General features: G+C 40.1%; 1 protein-coding gene across 1 annotated transcript; it reads left to right on the forward strand.

Annotated features, from left to right (window-relative positions):
• Positions 1-164: 164 nt before the first annotated feature.
• METTL14 (methyltransferase 14, N6-adenosine-methyltransferase non-catalytic subunit) lies at positions 165-21,158 on the forward strand. The gene is made up of 11 exons (XM_075709299.1): positions 165-246; positions 647-735; positions 1,455-1,542; positions 6,442-6,522; positions 6,923-7,010; positions 9,500-9,590; positions 11,141-11,282; positions 13,753-13,845; positions 15,247-15,363; positions 18,059-18,269; positions 20,685-21,158. Exons 1-11 carry the CDS (start codon positions 181-183, stop codon positions 20,996-20,998), a joined length of 1,380 nt encoding a protein of 459 aa, XP_075565414.1. The 5' UTR covers positions 165-180; the 3' UTR covers positions 20,999-21,158.
• Positions 21,159-21,536: the final 378 nt, after the last annotated feature.

The raw sequence follows: 21,536 nt of genomic DNA on the forward strand, positions 1-21,536 counted from the left end.
GGCGGTGCAGCCCCGAGCCCCGCTCCCCGCCGGGCCCGGCCAGGCCTCCGCTGCCCGCAACCAACATGGCCGCCGCCAGCGGCGCGTCACGCGGCCGCCGCCGCGGCCTCCCCATTGGAAGCGGGGACGGAAGTGACGGAGCGGCGGGAGCCCGGCGGAGCGGGGCGGCGGAGGCCGGCGATGAACAGCCGCCTGCAGGAGATCCGGGAGCGGCAGAAGCTGCGGCGGCAGCTCTTGGCGCAGCAGGTAGCGGGCGGGGCGGCCCGCCCGGCCCCCGCCAGCCCCGGCCCCGCCGGCGGGCGCTCCAGCGCCCGGGCCCCGCCTTTCCCCCGCGCGCAGCGGCCCCGCTGAGGGCGGCGGGGGGCGTCGTGGCGGCCGCTCGCCGGGGCGGCCGGAGGGGGGCCCTGGCCCCGGCCCCGGCCCCGGGCCCGGCAAGGGGAGCGGCGGGTCCCGGGGGCCGCTCGGTCCGGCCCCGCCGCGCCGGTGGGAGCGGTGGTCGCTGCCCGGGGCCTCCCGGCAGCCTGCGGGCGGGCCTGGCTGGCCGGAGGGCGTGTCGGGTGTAAAGGGTGGCCCCTTGGCCTCGGGGTTGCGTCGGGGCGGTAATCGGTGGTAACTGTGGCTTGAATTTGTCTTGCCCGTTGTTCAGTTAGGAGCTGAAAACGCAGACAGTATCGGTGCCGTGCTGAACAGTAAAGATGAGCAGCGGGAGATCGCTGAAACGAGAGAAACGTGTAGGTCGGTATCAGCGTGTAGCTTCTGTGAGAAATGGGGGGGGTTAATTGTAGTATGAGCCTGGGAAGCAGGATGAGGTTGCGCTCCAAAGAGCAAAATAAATTCTTACCGTTCATTCAAAAGCATACAATTCAATGAAAGAAAGTGTTTTAATTACACAAATCTGAACTTTGAGCAAGGTGAGTAGGGTTTAGTCATTTGCCTCCAATAGCAGTTTGGAAATCAAGGGTAACTTTTGCTTCCAATATTAAAAAGCTACTGTGGAGGGAAACTGAGGTGTGAATTTAGAGTATGCCACCTGAATTGTCCTAGAGCCTTTGTACCTTTGCTAAGAGCAGTTACAGGGCAATTTAGTTTAAAAGTTCTCATGGAACAGTAAATGTGTCTAGGACAGAGTAGTTAGTGCTTATTAATTCTCACGTGTAACAGTACTTTTTTGGTGTGAGGAGGCTTAATTTTCTAGATGTACTGCTTTGGTTCAAATAAGCTGTACCTTTTAGAACGGAACAATGAGGAAGCGAGATCTGCTTTCAGGAGTCCTGTCCTTAAGAAGTTGTGCTGGTCTCAAGTATACTGAGAGAGGGAAAACTTCTCGTATACGAAGTTTCAAAATAATTTCAAACTTGTAACAGAAACATGGTCAAGGCAGGTTATCAGAGATTTCTGAAATGTTCTCTCTGGAGAAACTGTTTTATGTGAGCATTTTTTTGGGGTGTTTATAGGGCTGCTTATGATACTTCTGCACCAAATGCAAAACGCAAATACCCAGATGAGGGAGAAGCTGATGAGGAAGAAATTGAAGAATATAAGGTAAGGAAAAAAAAAAAGAGTTACTTTTCTCTGGTGTTCATGTGTCTCTGAGGGACTCACGAAATGTGTGTGTGTGCATATATAAAAATAAATGCGATGTGTATAGGTACTTTAAAATATCTAGCCCTCAGTGGCATCTCCCTTGACGTCTTCCGCTGCAGAGATCTAAGAGAGGGAGCATGGACACTAAGTGCTGTTCTCTTCGGATGTGGCTTGGGTGCATTGAACTGTACGCGCACCGGAACCCAATGTTTGGAGGCTTAATTTAGCGCTGCTCCTAGGAGGTGGTAGGCCTAGGTGATAGTGCCCACAGGGAATGGCAGTGTGCCGTGGCTGGCTGTCTTGGGTGGGAAGAAGTGATGAAATGTGTACGTGCTTGGGTACACACACACACACAAAATCTTGACCAGAATTCCTTTGTGTCAGAAGAAAAGCTTGCATTTAGCAAGAGGCATGGGCCATTGGATGAGGTACAGGGAGGGTGAGGGTGTCTTCCAACCTGCCTGTTACGTGCAAAGGAATGCAGTCCTGGATGCATGGAAGAAATAACAGATTCTAAGGGAACGGGAGAAAGAGGCTTGGTTTGGGGTGTGCTTTAAGAATCCAAGATATCCAGGACATTTCCGTTTAAAAAACCAAAACAAAGTGCCTCCGTGGTCATTGAAGAATGAGTGGTTGTCAAACTGTCGTACTCTTCATGCCTTTCAAATGCTCATCCAGGAGCTATTTGACAGCTTTCGTGTTTCATATTTAATGTGATGTTTTGGCTAAGATGAGTGGTAGAGAAAGGAGGTTAAACAAAGGCACGATCATGATACAGCTGTCTTTCTGATGTGCTTTGTGATCTTGTTGCAGCACGTATCCTCCCTCTCCCTTTTTTCGTTGTCCTAATAACCTTGCTTCTGTGGTTAAGTAGAATCAAGGTCAGTGTATTTATGAAATAATGCAGTGTCTGCTGTTCTCTTGGGTGCCTAAAAATAGTGATTTTTTGAAATATGAGGCCTTGATAGTGTTACGTTTGTGTTCAGGTTTGTAAATCTTTCTGTAATAATGTCTATTTTACTTTTGTCTTACTAAAACAAAAAGTTAATGTATGACAGGACATTTTTTGATGACTAATTTTTAAAGTCTATCTGTAAGTGGACAGACATTCTTTTTAACATGCTAAGTGTTAGTCTGTACATCTTGTTTAGCAAACTGATCAAGTCACCGTCTCAAGGGATTCACAGAGTATCTGCACTGTTTGTGAAGTGGGGTTTTTATCTTCACATTAGCAATCAGTTCATACCAGTTTATTTTATTCCTTCACCAAATATGTGGTTAAACAACAAATGGGGTTTTTTTCTATGAAATATATGTGGGTAAGTCACTTCAGTTGGCAAAGTATACGAATCCTACCATTAACATTTCCTCCTTTAGCATAGAGAAGACTTAACCTGAGGTGGGCTGTAACCGCTTGCAAGTGGCCAGACTCCTGCTACATTGTTGAAATTGAAGAACATTTTAATAATACTAGCTTGGACCAACTTCAGTCGAGCAGATGAATAGATATAAGAAACTTGAAACCCCTCAAGTAGAGCATCTATAGTGGGGTCATCAGCTGTTATCTGCAGACACTGCTAATTCCCTATTGGCAAGGAGATGAGAACTTAGTAAACTCCCCTCTGTATCTATGCAACTTTTTCTTTAGTACTTTGAGCCTGTTTAAATTGAGTCTTGTAATATGAACTGAGACAAAAATCTGGGTCCTTATGGTATCAAGCCTTGTTGGATTGTGTTTGATACTCCGTAGAGAAAAGTAGTAATAGACTTAACTGTTAGTGTTGCAGACAAATATTGCAAGTTTGTCAGTTTTGTTAGGAAAATTAGAGGTAAGTATTTCTGATGTAAAGTAACTCGTATGTCTCAAACCCTGACTTGCAGCGTTGGGTTCTACGTGATGGTGTTCAGTTAGTCCTTCTGAAGTGGTTTAAAATTTTTGTGCCCTGACTTTAGCTTTAGTGGAAATGAATGTGTCCTCGAACCTCAACTGCTCTAGCTGGAGCCTGAGCATCAGCTGTAATTGCTGGTGAAGGCAGGTTACTGTGAAGATACAACATTGTTGTTACTGCGATGTGTGAGGTCTGCAGGTGTAGAGCGTGTGGACGTGGGCCTGAAACCTTTAAACAAATGTAGTTGGGTATTTTAGAGGATTTCTGTTAGTTTCTAGCGTTCCAAATGGAAAGTGAAGTGAGCTGATGACACCTAAGTGCCTTATGCTGATGTTTTGAGAGAAGGCTGAACAGTGAGATTGACATTTTCAGTATATGGGGGAAGTGTGAGAGTGGTTTTTGAGATGAACGATGAAGTATGTTAACATCTCGGCCATTTGGGAACATCTGATGCAAAAAAGGTGATGTTTTTCATTTTTTTGTTTTGGGGTTTTGTTTCGGTTTGGGTTGTGGGTTTTTTTTGTAGAATAAGTGTAAATTTATAGCAATTGTTCTTAATAAGCATCAGGCTGATATGAAAATAAAGGGCAGCAAGGCTGCTTGTTAAGCTTCCTGCTGGCAGCTTGACTTCTGTCTGGGAGCCTGACTGCATTGCAAACTGTAGAGGTGGGAGATAGGGGAAGAGATGCATTATTGCCAAAAATGAATAATGGATATTTTAAGGTCAGAAAGTTGAATTGTGGTTCTAAAGAACTTCTACAGGACTCTTGTTTTTGTGGAACTGTAACAGCTGTGCTAGGGTTAGTTGAGCTCCCTGGTCTGTATTTGGAAGTGACAGATAACGAGACTAGACTACCTGCTGCCACTCCCAGGCTTTTCATAGCCCTCAGAGTTGTGATTGTCTCTGCCTCTCCCCTTCTCCAGGTGAATTTACTCAGTCGTTTGACCCCGTATAAATGTCTGGTATCAACAGTGCTTTGTGGCAAAGAGTTCTGGAGTTTTAACTTTGTGTGAAGTACAAAAACACCTGTGGTTCCATTTGCTGCCTGCCAGCCTGATTTGATACAGCACTGTTTTACTCTGTTTCTGCAAGCAGTGGCCTGTGAGCTTGCAATGCTTCCATGCCGTTGTTACTTGGTTGAATCATCGTCATTGCTTAATGTTTCTCTAGTCATTTGAAAAAACTATGTGCCTGAATATTGTGGGTAGTTTTTGTTTCCCTAACTGAGCAACAATATACCAGATTTGGAAAACAAGGATGATTAATGTACAAGAACCTAGTGTCTTGTATTACTGTTAATGTCATTCTGTCTTTGCTTTGACTGTGTCCTTTCCCCTTGGGAAGCTGGTGGTGTGGGCTTTGTGGCCACAAGGCTTTTTTTTTTTTTTTTTTTTTTTTTTTTAATATCATTTATGAAGGCATAAAGAGAACTGGGATGACTCAAGTAGGTATCTAACAAGTGCTTATCATCAGAAGGCTAAGAGTTAGAGGAAGATGGAAGGGGGGAAACAGGTGTAAGCTTATGATGGCATAAGCACTTTTTAGTAAAACTCAAGCTTTCAGCTTTTTTTTTTTTGCCTGAATAACACTTGCTGCTGGTTGTCTGCTGTGCATTCCTTTTCCTTGTAAATGCTGCTGCTGTTTCTGATAGTAATCTTTCTCTTTTTGGTCTGGTTAAACAAAAAAAAAGACTGTATCTCTAATTTCTTTGCCTGAATAATGGGGAGGGGGAATCTGTGACCTGTTAATCACAGCAGGCATGTCAGAAGTTTCAGGCATTTCAAAGCTCCAATTTGGAAAGAACGCAGAGCTTATTTTAAGATTTCAACAGCTAGAGGGATCAAAATAGGTAGAATGCTTAATTTTTTTCTTTCGTCATTCTGACAGCCTGCGTAGCATAGGGTGAATGCAGCAGAAATAATCACCTGTTCTCTGCATCTTCTGACTTAAGGTGTGTGTTGGGGGAGAAGTTGAGTTCTCAATGAGAAATCTGGTTCTCCATTTTTTTCTTTTATTTCAGTGTGTTAAAATGTCTTTTTTTTTCAAATATTTCAGCCTTGAGACTGCTTTTCTCCTCGCGTGAAGCACTATATTAACTGATCAAGATTTCTGTTGTAATCAGTAACGTATGAAAGAGCATATGCATCCTACTAAAATATGGTAGATTATATTTAGTGGTTCTTCAGTTTTATTTATATATAATGTATATACTAGATTGTTTCAGGAGCAATGGGAAAACAGAAACTGACATGAAGAAGCGAGTCTCTCTTTTGTTTCTCTTCTCTCCGAGTTCTATGTTGGGTGTTCAGAGAATGTCAATGTGACAGATCTCTGAATTCCAAAAATCTGATGAAAAAATAGTTGGTGACACACTAACTGGGGAAAAAAAATTGCAATACAATTCCTGTTTTCTGTAAATTTTGAGACTACAAAATGGGAATTTTAAAGTTACTTTTAAGGACAGTCCAAATGAAATACTGGCTTGTACCATGTGCTGCTTCTGCAAAGTGTGGACTTTAACAGATTTATAGAGAGAAGATGGTTTCAGCTTCTAAGGTTGGAACGTAAGAGATGATTGGATATAAATGTTCAAAGGTTCTACTACAGAATAACTTCAATAAAATAAATCATTAGCTTTAGTCCAAGGAGTGAAATTTTGGGGGGACAAAAATTAAGAGTTCTACACCTTGTAAAGCACTGCCTACACTGTCAGGGTCTAGAAATGAAGGGTTTCTTATTTTATTCTTCTTCCAGAGGCCTTTCCCAGTAACACTGTCCTGATTAATGAGAGAGGCAGACCTTTTTGGGAATAGGTAATTTTTTTCCCCCTCCAAAACTGGAGTTGGAAACATTCGTGATCTGCTGTTGTAGGAGTTCTGTTTGTAGACAGCTCACTTCTTTCCTTAAGAAGCAGAATCATAATAAGGAGAGAAACAGCATACTTGTAACACCTGCTTTATTTCCAAGGATGAAGTAGAGCTGCAGCAAGATGAGGAGAACCTGCCATATGAAGAAGAGATTTACAAAGATTCCAGTACCTTTCTTAAGGTGAGCTCCTTTTACAATTTTAAGTCTACTCAAAGCTGGCATAGTTGTGTTAAACTATTTTTGCAATTGATGGTGTTTGAAATACAGCTTTAAAGGCTGAAGTAATTGACTGGAATTCACAAGTACGGAAGTTTCCTGTGAAAGATATGACTGCAGCTAGTGCTTACATTGATCTGACTAAAGATCTGGGTCAGCTTACAATGAGCTATAGTAATGGTGGGCCTGATTTGGAACTAAAAACACAGGGACGGTCTTGACTAGCGTAGCTTGTCAAGGCATGTTGAAAAGAAACAGAAAAAAAAAAAAATCTGTAACTTTCTCATTTATCAAACTCATGTAGTGTGGGTGTATGCCCAGTTATCTCCCTGTTGCTCTCTCTGAACTCCCTTTTGTTCTCCAGGGTACTCAGAGCTTAAATCCCCACAACGATTACTGCCAACACTTTGTGGATACAGGACACAGACCCCAGAACTTCATCAGAGATGTTGGTATGTCACAGTCAGTAACTGTTTGAAGATAACTCATTTTATTCGATAGTACTTCTTTTTCTTCCCCTTTTTAATTCCTTGCAGCTGCTGGGAAATGTAGACGCACATGTACTTCATAGTTTTGTCTCTGTGTGCATACATACCAATATATACATTTATATGAATTATTTTATTTTTAATCAGTTAGGAGGTGGTTATTACCAAGGCTCTTCTTACTCTTTGTTTTATTTGAAAGTATTTAACCGGGAAGACTTTTTCAAAAGTAAGCTCTTTTGGTTCCACAAAGTAGATGAGTCTAGTGAGCAGATCTTGAGACCTTTGGCGGTTTGAATAACTGACAGTTCAGCTGTTTCCTGGACTGTTTTGCCTCCAAGAATGCATGTAGCATGTAAAGAACGGAAAATACTTCAGTCTGTAAACAATATGGATAGTATTTACCAGCTAAATTATGTAACTGCTGAAGGCCCAACAAATTACTCAGTTTAGAGGATGTTATTTTTTAAGTTTATGTTTATCCAGCTATTGCTGAACTTGAACTTAATTAGAATTAATCTTTCTAAAACCAAGGTACAGTTTGGTCCTTTTTGCAGCATGGGTGCCTCGTAGTTATTTGTTTTTTAAAAAAAGCAGGACACCTGCCTCTTCAGTTTTCTGCAACAGTTCTCTGTATTTTAGCAAGTTTAAAATTGTCAGGGCAAGTGTGTCATGTTTATAGATGCCAGCCCAAAGAGGTTTTGTTTGCCTATTGAGGCGGTTAGTTTGTTTCTTCTCTATATTTTGTGAACGCCTCTGTGAAACACATCTGGATGTTTAGTATGAAATACAGGCTGTTTTGACTCGGTTATGTCTTTATCTGAAAAGCATCTGGGCTTCACAGTTACGTACTTGAAATAGTTATGCACTGTTCTTTGAAATAAGATGAGTACGAAGAAATCGCAGCCCATGTTATTTACTCTGACTTTTTTGCTGCATAAAGAATTGGGAAGGGACAGGACAAACTGTTACACGAGTGTTAATATGGAAGTGCACGTGTCAGCAGCAGTTAGTCTAGACCCTTTATTAGAGATGAGGTATGCCAAGTTGCATATTGGTTGGCAGACATTTTCTACGTGCAGATGAAGACTCTGCTTAGGTGCTACTTCGTAATCAGGCACGACCCTGCAAAAAGCTGTGGGGAAGTAGTAGTTGCAGAACACCCAGTTACATCTTTTTTGGTGTTGCTGTTGGAAGAGAGGGAGACCTGTGGGGTTTTTGTTTGGTTTGGTTTGGTTTTTGTTTGTTTGTTTAAAGAAAACAAACAACTGAAGTCAGCTTGATTGAAAATTCTTTTACATCTATTGCTTAGCTGCTGATAACTGGTCAGCAGTATTTGACTTGCACTGGCTGGAAGCAACACAGCAGTGGAAATCAGAAGAGCACAGTGGCGTTTTTAAGATGTTATGTATTTAAGGAAAAAAGTGAAAATAACTTTTGGGTGTTTTATGCACATGTAGTAAGAGATAAAAAGGTTAGATACTAAGAGTTTTGCTTTTACCAGGGTGATGCTGGGGTTGGGAAGTTCAAATTCAAATAAGGAGAGGGATGAAGGGGTGTGGGGTTTGTGGGTTTGGGTGGGGGTTTTTCCCCCCCGTGGATTAGGACCACTTAAAGTTGTAAATTTAAATGAACATGAAGCTTTGTAAATAACTCCTGCTAAAGTTGAACTGGTACTGCTTGGGAGGCGGGAGCGGTACCTTTTTGGTTTGTGCCGATACTACTGCTAGCAATAACAAAACATACTGTTTCTACTTACTTTTTTTGAAGGGGGAATGTAATATACTGAAAAGATTGCTTGGTTTTTTTTTTTTTCTTTTTTTAAAAAGTTTGCTGCAGAAAATTTAATTAGGGTTCTCCCTTTTGCATTCTGTACGTACGAAAGGTTTGAATATTAACATAATAAAGCTGAGTCTAGGAACCCAGTAAATAAATACACATGTATTCAAACCTTCATGACTGACACCAGAGTACCAAATCTCAGCATAAGGCTTGCCTAAGGGAACCAGCCACACCCCAGCTGCTGCCTTGGAAATAGTCTTCAAAGGTTAAATAAGAGTATTCTGTAAATGAATGTTAATTAGATCTTAATATAAACTTACGGATGGTGGGGATAACAACATAACTTTCTCTCATCATTCTGGCACTTTCTGTGTAAATGAAAGTTTGTTTCCTTCTGATGAAAGCAGTTGTGAACTCCTGATGGCTGTAGTGCTCTAGAGAAGATGAGAGCACAGGCACTGCATTCAGTAACAGCCGTAATTAACGGGGTGAAGGCACGAGGCTTTTGTGAAGTACTGAACAAAAAACTGCTTTGAAGGGTTTGGTTTGTTCTAACAACAATTAAAATGAGACTAAGTATTAACATCTGGACCTATTCAGAACATTGGACAATGCTTAATTGACACAGATTTACTCTCTAAGTAGTTGTTAACTTCATGTTTTCTTCTTCTTAGGCTTAGCAGATAGGTTTGAAGAATATCCAAAACTTAGAGAGCTCATCAGATTGAAGGATGAGCTGATATCTAAATCTAACACTCCTCCCATGTAAGTGTTCCTGTGGAAAATGCCTTTCTTCTTCAGACCTGTTTGAAGTTAGCTGTCTGCTTTGCAAATCTCTATCTTTAGCACCTGCTCAGAATTTACATTTTCTATTTCTGTTCGTATATACAAATTAAGCAATTGAAACTTCAGAAGAATAAAATCAGTTTGTTTCTGTTAGTTTAATCTACATGTTTAATATAGTATATAAACTAGATTTTCTTTCCAGTGTGTGATTATTTATGGTGTCTAAAGCTTTGGTTTTTAAGACTGAACTGTCAACTGATTGGGCTGTAAGCTTTAACTTGGGAACTAAAAGAACATCATATGATTGTGAATCTCGTGCTGTCACGCAGTTTACAATAAGAAGAAAAGCTTTAAAAAATCGGCCTCTTAATATAACCTTAGTTGTTCTTGTAACAGCTTTTTTTTGTATAAAGTTCAGCTATTATCTTAGTACCCATTAATCAGATGTTACTTTGTAGTTTAAGACCAAAGAAAGTTTAGGCTGGCTGGAAGTGATTTGTCCTATTAACTTTGAATTACCTCTGAGTTTTTGCTGAACGTCAGGCACAGTATGAGCATGCAGCATGTTACCCCCAGGGATTTGAACCTATCTGAATGTGAACCTAATGCTGAGCTGTACTGAGTAAAATAGCATTATTTCATGATAGTCACGTGAAAAACTCTGATTTAGTTGTCTGAACAACTGAGATACAAACTGCAAAACTCGACTTGCTATTTTCAAGTTAGATGTGTTTTGGCGTTCTTAGCCTTAAAGCACAAACGGGGAAAAATAGTAATCAAATGCTGCCTTCTGGTAACACCAAATACACTTACAGAATAATAATCCCTTCTAGACACTTTCTTAGGAAGGGGAAGGTGGTCTGCTAATCAGCTTTTTTAAGGTTAAAGGTTTTGAGGGGAGGGCAGTGTAATTTTTGTGTCGGTGATACAGCAGTGAGTGGTGGGCAGCTGTGGTGGCCCGTCCTAAGAGTGCGTTTGAGCGTGTGTTTAATAAAATCAATGTGTGGGGCAATTATGCTTTCGTTATAGGGATAGAGAAATGAATTTCTGCTATAGGAAAAGTAACCCCATTTCCAGTATTCAGAATCTTCTGAACATAACATATAATAAATGGCAATTCTAAAAATATGCCACTTCCCCAAGTGAAGCAAAATAAAAGTCTGTTAGCCAGTCTGTTTGCTTCTTAAATGTTGATGTTTTCTCCTATATAGTCCATGGACGTACAGAAAGTTCAGTGATTCCGTACTAGATACTGTTGTACAGTCTGTGTGGGCATCTGTTTCCTGCTTGCTAAATTAGAATCCTAAACACTGTTTATTGAGAGAAAAACTACTTTTTAAAAAAATCTGATGCAACAGCATCCAGCCTAGGTTAAGTGAGAATGCGTTATGGATTTAGTGCATTTGAGCTGTATGAACTACACAGGAGACCTTACTCTTAACTGGCTACACAGAAGTGCTGTGTGGAGTATAATTTTCAAACCACTGTTGTAACTTGTCCAAGCAATCTATTGTCTTTTGTTTAAACAGGTACTTGCAAGCAGACTTGGAAGCTTTTGATATTAGGGAACTGAAGTCCAAATTTGATGTGATTCTTCTGGAACCACCACTGGAAGAATACTACCGAGAGACTGGCATTACTGCCAATGAAAAATGCTGGACCTGGGATGATGTAGGTATTTTTCTTGCTGCAGAAAGGATTTCAAACATGTACTTAAGCAAAGAGTTAGAGGATTTAATTTGGTATCAAAATGTTTTTAGAGATGTTTCTTAAGGAAAAATGGATTTTTTTTTCCTTTTGTTTTTTAAAGAAAAGTCTAGATTCTTATAGAAACTAAGTTTTATATTGTATGCATGCCTACACTATTTGTGTTAAAAGACCTTTTTTTTTTTTTTTTTGAGGAGTTTAATGAATTAAATATACCTTTTTCTTCTCCCTAAGCCTGGTTGAAAACTTAACTCTAATAATAGCAGGTTTTCTCCCTCTCCCCAAATTCCATGAGTTTTCTTTTCTGTTTGACTTTTGCTGTTGAAATTCAGAATATCCATTGTAAATATTCCCTTGTTTCCTGAAATTGTCAAAAGAGATTTTTAAGGCATGCTTTTTAAGATGCTGATCTCGTCAAAAGAGTAGATGAGAATGCTTCACTGACATACCTCCTTTCTCCAAAGCGTTGATTGGGTAGGAAATTTTAACAGTCAAACCAAGTGTAATCCTAAGAAACCGAACAGAATAGATAAACCTTACTTGTGGATTTTTATTCTCATATTTATGTATTCCCTTACTGTTAGTCACGTCAAAGGGTTTTTTTTGAAGCCATGTTGATTTCTGACCCCTTTTTGGGAACAAGGAGAAATCTTAATGTGCAAGATGTGATCTTTTTTTGAGATCGCTGTTGGTGGTCTTGGTTTATTGTGCTCTAGCAAACATTTAGAGAAAAAAATTTAAAGTGCTCCCTGTAGTAATGCATGTAGGTGCTTGTAAAGAAGGAAACACTCAAGAGGTATTGATAAGTAACTCCATTCTGTACCCTCCCCTTTTCAATAAAGTCAGCTCTGGGAAAGCAAGGTGAGGGCTGGAGGCTATGAAGTGCTGGATGTCACCAAGCACAACAATTTGATGACACACTCTGCTGCCAAGTTGCCCTGTCCTTCAAGGTTGAACTGGAGAATTCCTTCACTTGGGCATTGAATAAAAAACTTGTAACGATAATGTAAAATAGCAATAAATTGGCTCTACTCTACATATCTACACTTTACTCATTAAAAAAAACCTGAACATCAAACCTACAAAAAAGCCTCATAAACCAAAAGAAGCCCAATCCCACCCTCACAACAAAACAGACAATATGTAGTAGAGAGGAATAGCTGATGAAAAAATGTTTGCATAACCATGCCAGGAATTCTTCAGTTCAGGCATATGGTAGAAATATGTAACTAATAAATACCTACTACTACTTAGAGACCCTATTTGAAAGGTATGCAGGACTGTGTCTGCATTCGCAGCAAATTTGTCATCATATGAGTGAATCAGTAGATTGAAGCAGTTGTTGCTAAGATTTTCTTACCTGCATTCTATTTCCAAACGGGAAGGGGGATGATGGTGTTACTTTAAACTAGATTTAGTTTGTCTTTACTTAGGCTGGAACCTGCGCATGCATAACTTCAGAAGTGAATTAGTCAAACTAAAGGATCTTGAGAACAAAATACAATTCAATCCACCTTTAAGGACTGAATTTGAAAACAAAGGCATTCGTATAAGAGAGTGGGTAACTCCATGTTAAGGAATAGGTAGCTTTCTGCTAGCCATAATGTTATATCAGGCAAAAATGGTGTCTGGCAGTGTTCCCTGGGGGGAAAAAAACATTCTGTCCTAACAGGAAAACTGTAAGTGTTGGAGGCAGGAGTCATCCTCTTAGTTGGGAGCTATATCCTCTTAGAATGGCTTCTACTGCGTTATTGTTCTTCGTGATGGCACTGAATGAAGCTTGATTTGATGTGTTAGCATGTTACAGATGAATCTTTTCAACTTGTAATGAGTAACAGATGCTTTGCATCTGAAGTTATTTCATCCTGAATGTTACTCATTTGTCATTGTTGAACGACTGTCCTGATAAATTCTTGCTGCTTTTTTCCTGAAAGTGAAAATGTAGAGAATGTCTTTCCTATATCGTAATAGGGATTAAGCTGGGGTTTTTTTATATATGTCTTCACAAGCTTCACAGAAGTAACTCCAGGGCTGAAAAGAAAGAGTGCTGTTGCTCTGTTATTAAATCTTTTTGCTACCAATGGAATGATAAAATGAAGCAGAGGTTTAGGGGGAAAAATCGTGTGGGTTGTATTAGTCTTTTAAGTCTAGAATTTTCTACACAGACAGAATTTCTGTTAAAAAGAATAATTAAGCTGGTCATCAGCAATGTTGAAAACGTGCACTCGGGTACTGATAAGGTAACTTTTATAGCATACTGTCTGGAAAACAATTTTAAGAGGGTGGCCGTCAATGCTATACAGGCTAACATCTTTAATAAAAGTGCTTCCTGATGGTTTCTGTGATAATGCTTCAACACTTATTAAGTATTCTTCCTGATACAATTGGTGATTTATATTTAATTCAGAAACACTTTTATTACTATTATTATTAGATCATGAAATTGGAAATTGAAGAAATTGCAGCCCCAAGGTCATTTGTGTTTCTGTGGTGCGGTTCAGGCGAGGGTCTGGATCTTGGCCGAGTGGTAAGATGATGTTTTAATTCAATTTATCAGGGCTAGGCTTAAGAGTTTATTTTCATCGTTGACTTTTTCTGTATAGAATTCTCAACTGTAACTGCTGAGAGGTGTTTTGTTACTGTGGTAGAAGATGTATAATTTTAAGTGGATTAAATAAATTTAAGCGTATGTGGCATTAACTGTTTAGATACTGTTATTTTCCAGATGAGTCGCTGTGACTGTGTGAGAAAGCATAATTCTATAGGGTCTAGAAAGCTGTACTACTGCCTTGTTTTCGATGTATGCATGTTGCCATAGGAGCAGGTTGCCATGTTGAGTGCATTTACAACTTTTTTTTTTTTTTAACAGAGGTCTCAATAGTTTTCTTCCAGAAATATTCATGCCAGTAGAAATGTGCTACTCTTTCATAAAGTGAGAGAAAATTGTGTGCGTAGCACTGCTTATTTTCAGAAAACCCCTGGAGTTTAAATGGGTTTACTCTTAGTGAGCTCTATGAAGTTTTATTCCCCTATAAGATCTTGGAGTTTTAGAGTCATCTTTCTGTATGCCAGGTATGCTTGTCCTGGGCATGGTGCAGTAAGAATTTCCAGTTGGCTCTTGCTGCGCTGAAACATTCTTTGCTTAGTTCGAGCGGTGCTTTCTATTAAAACAAGATGGCATTTGTTAAAGGACAATGTGGTTACTAATCTGTTTGCTTTATCTGCCTTTCTTTCTGAGGTTGGTTAAGTTGGTATCTCTTGGTATCTGTTTCGGATAGATTGACTCTGTTCACAGATGCGTTCGTTGTAGCTAGACAGTTCTTGAACACAGCAATAGCCAAATGAGCTGGAGTCCTTAATGCCCAATTTCCTCCCTTTCCCAGACTACACTTACAGGAACTAAGGATTAAAAAGTCATGTAAGTTAGGGTGGGGTGGGGGGTTTTGGGTAGTTTTTTTAACAGATATAGAAAAAGCCACAAAATGGCAGCAAAGGCTTTTTGGCTATTTATCTTCTCGTTTACAGAATTTTACATTGACGTGAAAAACTACCAGAGTGCAGGTATTAGTTGAGACAAGGCCAAGGCAGCTGATCACTGTGGTGTTCAGACTGGTTTTGATTAAATGTAAGTGTCACTAGGTAAAAATGAGTGCAGAGTTCTGTAGCAGATCTGTGCAGTGGTTACAATTTAAAATTAAAAAAAAAAAAAAAAGACAAGTCAATGTGCACATAAGCCTTTTTTTTTTTTTTGGGCAGCTTGACAAAACATAGTATAGTCATGCCAGTAAACTGAGTGTTTCATTCATCTGTGACAAATTTCTCTTCCAGCTGTGCTTTAAGAAAAGTCAAATACCTATATGAGTGTTCAGTTCAGGTTACTTAAGTTTTTGATGTAGTGTGAACTGTTTTATCTGTCTATAATATTTAGTGTCTACGCAAATGGGGTTACAGAAGATGTGAGGACATTTGTTGGATTAAAACGAATAAGAACAATCCTGGCAAGACCAAGACTCTAGACCCTAAGGCTGTTTTCCAAAGAACCAAGGTAAAGGTTTGGCTCAATTCCTCCTGTGTTCCCATCCTGTCTGTTCATGCTGATGAAACACCCGGTGCTCCACAGCAGTTGGTGACATGCTTTCAGGAAAGCAGGCATGAGACTTCGGAGTTCTCTTCTGCAGAGTAGTTATATGGAAATAAACATATTCATAGGATGAATGATGAACTTCTGTCCCCTTCTTGACTTGAGTCAGCATGAGGTATAGAAGTTTCATCTACATTTAACAGTGCTTGGTAAATTTCTGTGATAGTCCTCTAAATGTGATACTCATTTGAGCCTTGTTGAAATACAGGTAGCTGAGGAGGGTTCATAGACTGATGGAACAAGAATGAAATCCTGAGCAGGAAGATGGAAACCGAATAGAAAATGTTACCGTATGTTGCGATGGTTTTCATTTCTGCGTTGTTTCAGTTGTGGGTGAATGGTAAATACACAGTTAGTCCATCAGCAATACCTTCTGTGTAAAACGCAAGATCCTTTCCAGATGAGAGGAGAAAACTTGCTGGCAGCCTTTTGAATGGAACTAAACTTAGCAGTAGAGTTTGACTAAATTTAAAGTCAAAAGAAGTCTTTAAAACTGTAGATTATAAATGGATGTAGTCAGAAAAAGTAACTCTGGAAGACTGGCTGATGGTTCTAAATACGCACGTGCAGGTGTGCGCCCAGAGCTTGAACCAGGTAGGGGACTGTTAGGGGCCCACAGCTCAGTCAGCATCTCCTGACTTCCTGAAGATGACTAAAGCACAAGTGACAGAATCGGTCAGCTTGGCTTAAATTAAACGGTTTCTTAGGGATGTAGTGTGGAGGACATGTATTGAAAAAGTTGCAGAGGAAAAAAAAAAAAGGTATTCTGATTTAAGAGACTCAAACGTATGTTATTCCAAAATCTAGACAAATGTAGGTAGGATTAATAAAGAATTGTTGTGGGTACATGTGGGTGTAACTGTGGCAGTTTTACTGAATACAGAGAGTTGGCTGATGACTTAATAATTTAAAGTGTCGTTAACCTCGGGACTCATTCCACAGCCATTAATCATTCATTAGTATTAAACATCCTTAACTCTGTCTCAGATTTGCCATTTTTTAGGAGTATGAACTTCCCTTTAAGATCTCTGGAATCTTTCTTTGACTTGCATTTACATTAATCTGAAGTTTGTTTGAAAGTGTGTTTTATTAGTTATAAATATTTATAAGTATAAATATAGTATGTTTATTGCATATCGTATTGCAACTATGTGCAGCTCACTCATGAGGGAGAGGTTAGAACTAACAGGAGGATTTGGGGGGGACTTTATGTCTTTGTTTAACAGAGGAGAATAGTTTCTGGTATTAGATAATTTCTCTGTTTATTGAACAAGGGTTGGGCTGAGGTCACTAATTATAATAAACATTGAAAACTGTGCTAGCTTATTCTGACTAAATAAATAGCCTGTTGTGCAAGATGTATTTACCAATGATTACAACAGCAAATGCTATCCTGTTATGTTTAGTTTAGGCATCTCTATAGATGGATGCTTTGTGCTGTGCCACCTGCTATAGAATCTAAGGTACTAATGAATGACATTCCATGTGTTAGGAAAATAAAATGGTTTTGGATAGTTCTTCTAAAGGCTAGATTTACGAGGCTTTGCTTGATGGGTAGTTTGCTTAGCAGTATTGTGCCTTTTGATTTAGTTAAAGACAAGGTCCGAAAACCCTGTAGCTTGGGTGCAGTCGATCAACTGCATAGATTCGATAGGTCACCTATCATATTTATTCACCAACTCTTAAAACCCTTGCCAAAAATCTGGAAATGATTACATAGTCTTGTCTGTGAGGTTTTTTTAGAGCCATCTGGTGGCGCTTAGTGAATCGGTGTTTTATGATACTGGGGAAAAATCGCTCATCTGAGCTTAATATTGTCAGAAACAGAACTCTGAAATGAATATGTAGAACCCTCTTTTCATCCTGTACCAATTATGGTGATTCCTCATTCATAGATTCTACATACTAGTCACTTAAATTGATCTGTAATGTTTTAGAGGAAAGGAAAGAAATGCATGTTACAGTTAAAGAACATTTTTAATGCTGATGGAGTTGACTGAGAGTGTGTTGACAGTTTGATAGTGGTTTTACTTTTTTGATGCAGTGATATCTTCTAGAAAGGAATCTGAGGGTGAAGGCTACTTTTGTAACAGAGGTACAATATGAAGAAGTACACCTTATTTTCACTGACTGGCTGTTTTATGACTAAGAACTTAGAAAATTATTTGTATGAATAAAGTTAGGATCAGCATGCTGATAGAAGTATTAATCATAATTGATAACTATTCCCTTACTCTTGCCATCACCTTGTACTGTCTTCCCTTGTGGTGATTTCTCAGCCTTTCCAACTTAGAGCTCTAACTTTTCTGTAACTGAAGGTTACAGAAATGTCTTATCTCAGCCTCCTGTTGAGTTTTACAACTTTGTAGTGTAGTTCATCAAGCCAGATAGCTTAAACCACTCTCTGCTTTGCTTTCAGAAGGCTCTTTCGGTAGCTCCAGCTTGTTCTGTTCTTCTAGTTCCCTTTACTCTGTGTAAGAGTCAGACCTACTCCGCCTAGAATTTCCCTTTCTCTCCATTGCACTCGAACCAGGGCCGTCTGTGCTGTAGCAGTATGTGCGGCATGTGACGGGGACTCTTCTGTGTTCTGTGTGCGTAGGAGCACTGCCTCATGGGCATCAAAGGAACTGTGCGTCGCAGTACGGACGGCGACTTCATCCATGCTAATGTTGACATTGACCTAATCATCACAGAAGAGCCTGAGATTGGCAACATAGAAAAACCTGTAGAGATTTTTCACATCATCGAGCATTTCTGCCTTGGACGACGACGTCTTCATCTTTTTGGAAGGGACAGTACAATTCGACCAGGTAGCTGTTATGTTTATTTCTGTCAAATAGATACATTTTCGTTTACTTTAATAACCCTCTTCCATCACCTGAGGCCACCTGATGGGTTATGATGGAAGCTGAGACAATAATGACTAATCCTAACGCATGATTCTCAGGGAGATACATTTTTGGTTTATGTGAAGATCTGCCAGTCACAAAGTAGTGTTGTTTGGACCAATTCTGTTAATTTTTTCAGAATTTTTTGTTTTTTGTTAACCGATATTTTCGCCTGTTCATGTGTTTACACTTCTCAGAAGCATGATTTCTTTCTCTAAAATGATTTTAAATCGCTAAGAGCTTAGTGCTGACCCTGTTGCCTGTATCTGAAGACCCAGTCTCTTACACTGGGTGCTGCATCTGGCATTATGAAAAAAGTGTGTAGAAATACAGTGAGATTGAAGGTAACTGCATTTTGTTTGTTTTGATGGTCAGGCCTTTCAATTTATTGTGCGTAAGTGATGAAGGACTTTCACTGCAGGAGAATACAGATTAGAAGAACGAAATCTATTTTGACACCTTTCTAGACTTTTGTGTCAGTTGTCAGTGATGTTTCTGCCCTAAAGCCTAAGGTGAAATACAATTCAACAATCCTGTTTCTTTCAACTACCAATGAATGCTTGAATTGACAGACTTCATACCTCACGTTATGGATAGCGTAGTCATACTTCACATACTGATGGATACTGCGAGTGTTGGTCTCTGAACAGGTTATGGTAACAGCATGCCCTTTGCAAAATAAGTGGGGGGGGTCTGAGTGGGGCAGGTGCCATAGCTGCGCTTGCTTTAGGTTCGTTCAGCAGGTTTGCGTAACGCTGTTTTCCTCTAAAGAGAGGTTAATAGTTTGGATGACAGAGGAAAAATGGATACAAGGCCTCGTTTGCTGCATGGGAATGCTAATACTTAACGATATAAAAAAACGTTGCTTATTCTTTTACTGCAGTTGGAATAGGATGTGTATCAGTATACATGCTGCAAGCAGTAAGTTACCTATATAAATTTCAAGGTGATGGTTCCCTCTTGCTCATACGGCTACAGAGTAATGATTCTTGGCCATTCCTAGTCTTTGGCCTTTGGCTGGAATTTTAATGATTATGTCAGTCTTAATTCTGTTGTTTACTGGTGTGTGTGTGGAGGGGGGCTGTTCTGTTTTGCGGAAAGATGTCGTTCAGGTATTATTAATTCAGTGCTGCTGTAGGTGAATTCTTCTATGTTCGTGTCCCACAGGGTCATCTTAGTCTGATACAACTTTTGTATTTTTAAATTTGGTGGTTACCCTGGAATTGCATACTTTAAATCCTATGCTCATCACAGCAGTAGGGAACACCTTTTTCCATTTATTCTTTGTTCAGGAAATTGGCAGAGCACAGTGTTTTTGTCAATGAGCACTTTGAGTTTAGAGTTAGTGTTTGTGAATCCTCACAGTGCTCTGTGAAGTATGAAAACCTAAACAAATAGACTCTTCCTCCCCCCCTTCTTTTTTTTTTTTTTAGGTAAATGTTACATAAAAACAGGGTAAAGAGAACAGTGTTGAAGAACCGATCTTGGGGTTTTTTTTATTCTTGTTTTCCTTATAAGCACGTTGTTGAGATCACGGAACTACATCTTTCTTCATTAATATATGATACAACTGAAAATTAAATTTCCACTGACATTTTTAAGTGGTCTGAGCCCCATTTTAAGAGCCCCATTTTAGGTCCAAAGGCTACTTTAGCTCATAATATGAAGAGATTGGAACATGCTTGTTTCAAATGTCTGCCTGCGTCGATTCACTTGGTGAAGCTGAAGTGCCCACTGAATGTTTCTGCATAAACAGGTTAATTTAAGTCTTTAAGCTCTATTTTCCTATCATGTGGGCTTCAACAGAATTGTTATTTTATTGTGTTTTCAGATGTGTGCTTCCAGCATGCTGTGCTCTTGGCTGCACTGTCACAACTGGTTTCTGGAGACAAAATTACCTAATTCAAGTTTAAATATCTTTGAAAAAGGGGAGAAGAGGAGGAGGAGGATGTTATTTTTAAACTAGATGAATTTACTGATCTGGTTTACAGTCTGGTGCCAGAGGGGCTGGAAAACATTGTTGTGGTGTAAGAAGTAGTAGGAAGGAGGAGGAAGGGGTCTTGTGAAACCACAGCTTGAATGTTCTCATAGACATACATAATCTAAAAAAAAAAAAAAAAAAAAAAAGAAGCCCATAGAAATATCAAACTAAAATCTTAACTTTTCAACAGCTCTGGCTTTCCTAGAGGTGACCTCTTCGTTCTGTTCAATACAGGTGACGTGTAGATAAGTGTCTGTCCCCATCACTTGACTGTTCATTTACCAGCAAAAAAGCAATAATGGCCTGGAAGCACGGAGTTTGTTCTTGCTTTTGTTGACTCTGGTTTTTTTCCCTAGGTTGGCTGACTGTAGGACCCACCCTCACAAACAGCAATTTCAATGCAGAAACGTATTCTTCATACTTCACAGCTCCAAATTCCCACCTGACCGGCTGTACCGAAGAGATTGAGAGACTTCGGCCCAAGTCACCGCCACCCAAGTCCAAGTCTGACCGGGGAGGTGGTGCTCCAAGGGGAGGAGGAAGAGGAGGGACTTCAGCGGGCCGAGGAGAAAGGGGCAGAGAGAGGAACAGAACTAACTTCCGGGGTGAGAGGGGTGGCTTCAGAGGGGGACGTGGAGGCACCCATAGAGGAGGCTTCCCCACCCGCTGATGACTGTTAGGTAACGGCTTCTTCCCCCGGTCCTATGCCTCATCTCTGAATCTTTTTCTTAGTCTTGTTTTTGCTAAAGTCAGTTATTCTGGGGACTCAAGCTAGATGACTTTTAAAATTGGTTTTGGTGCAAGTGGTTACAGATAGTCTGCCTTCCGGTGACCGGCCTGGCACATCACCTCACCGGGCAGGTGGGGTCCTGCCCCTGACAGCACGGAACAGCCTCCCGACAGCTGCTCTTTGTCAAAGCAGAGCGCACCATCTCTTCAAACCGCAGCTAGGACTGAAGTGAAGACACTTGCTCTCCCCTTACCAAACTTGCAAGGTGCGGGCTTTTTTTAACTGTCATTTTCTCCAAAACACGGGTTCCTCTTCCTTCTTTGGAGGTTCAGGTTTGGACTGACTTGGATTAATGTGATGGCATGGGCATGAAATGCAGTTCTGAGTTGCATGGTCATAGCAGAGTTACTCTCTTATTCATGGAAAGAAAAGTGCCGTGTCTATATCGACATCTATTTTAACTTCTCTGAAACCAAGG

Source organism: Pelecanus crispus, chromosome 4 (assembly GCF_030463565.1).
Source record: "Pelecanus crispus isolate bPelCri1 chromosome 4, bPelCri1.pri, whole genome shotgun sequence".
Classification (NCBI taxonomy): Eukaryota; Metazoa; Chordata; class Aves; order Pelecaniformes; family Pelecanidae; genus Pelecanus; species Pelecanus crispus.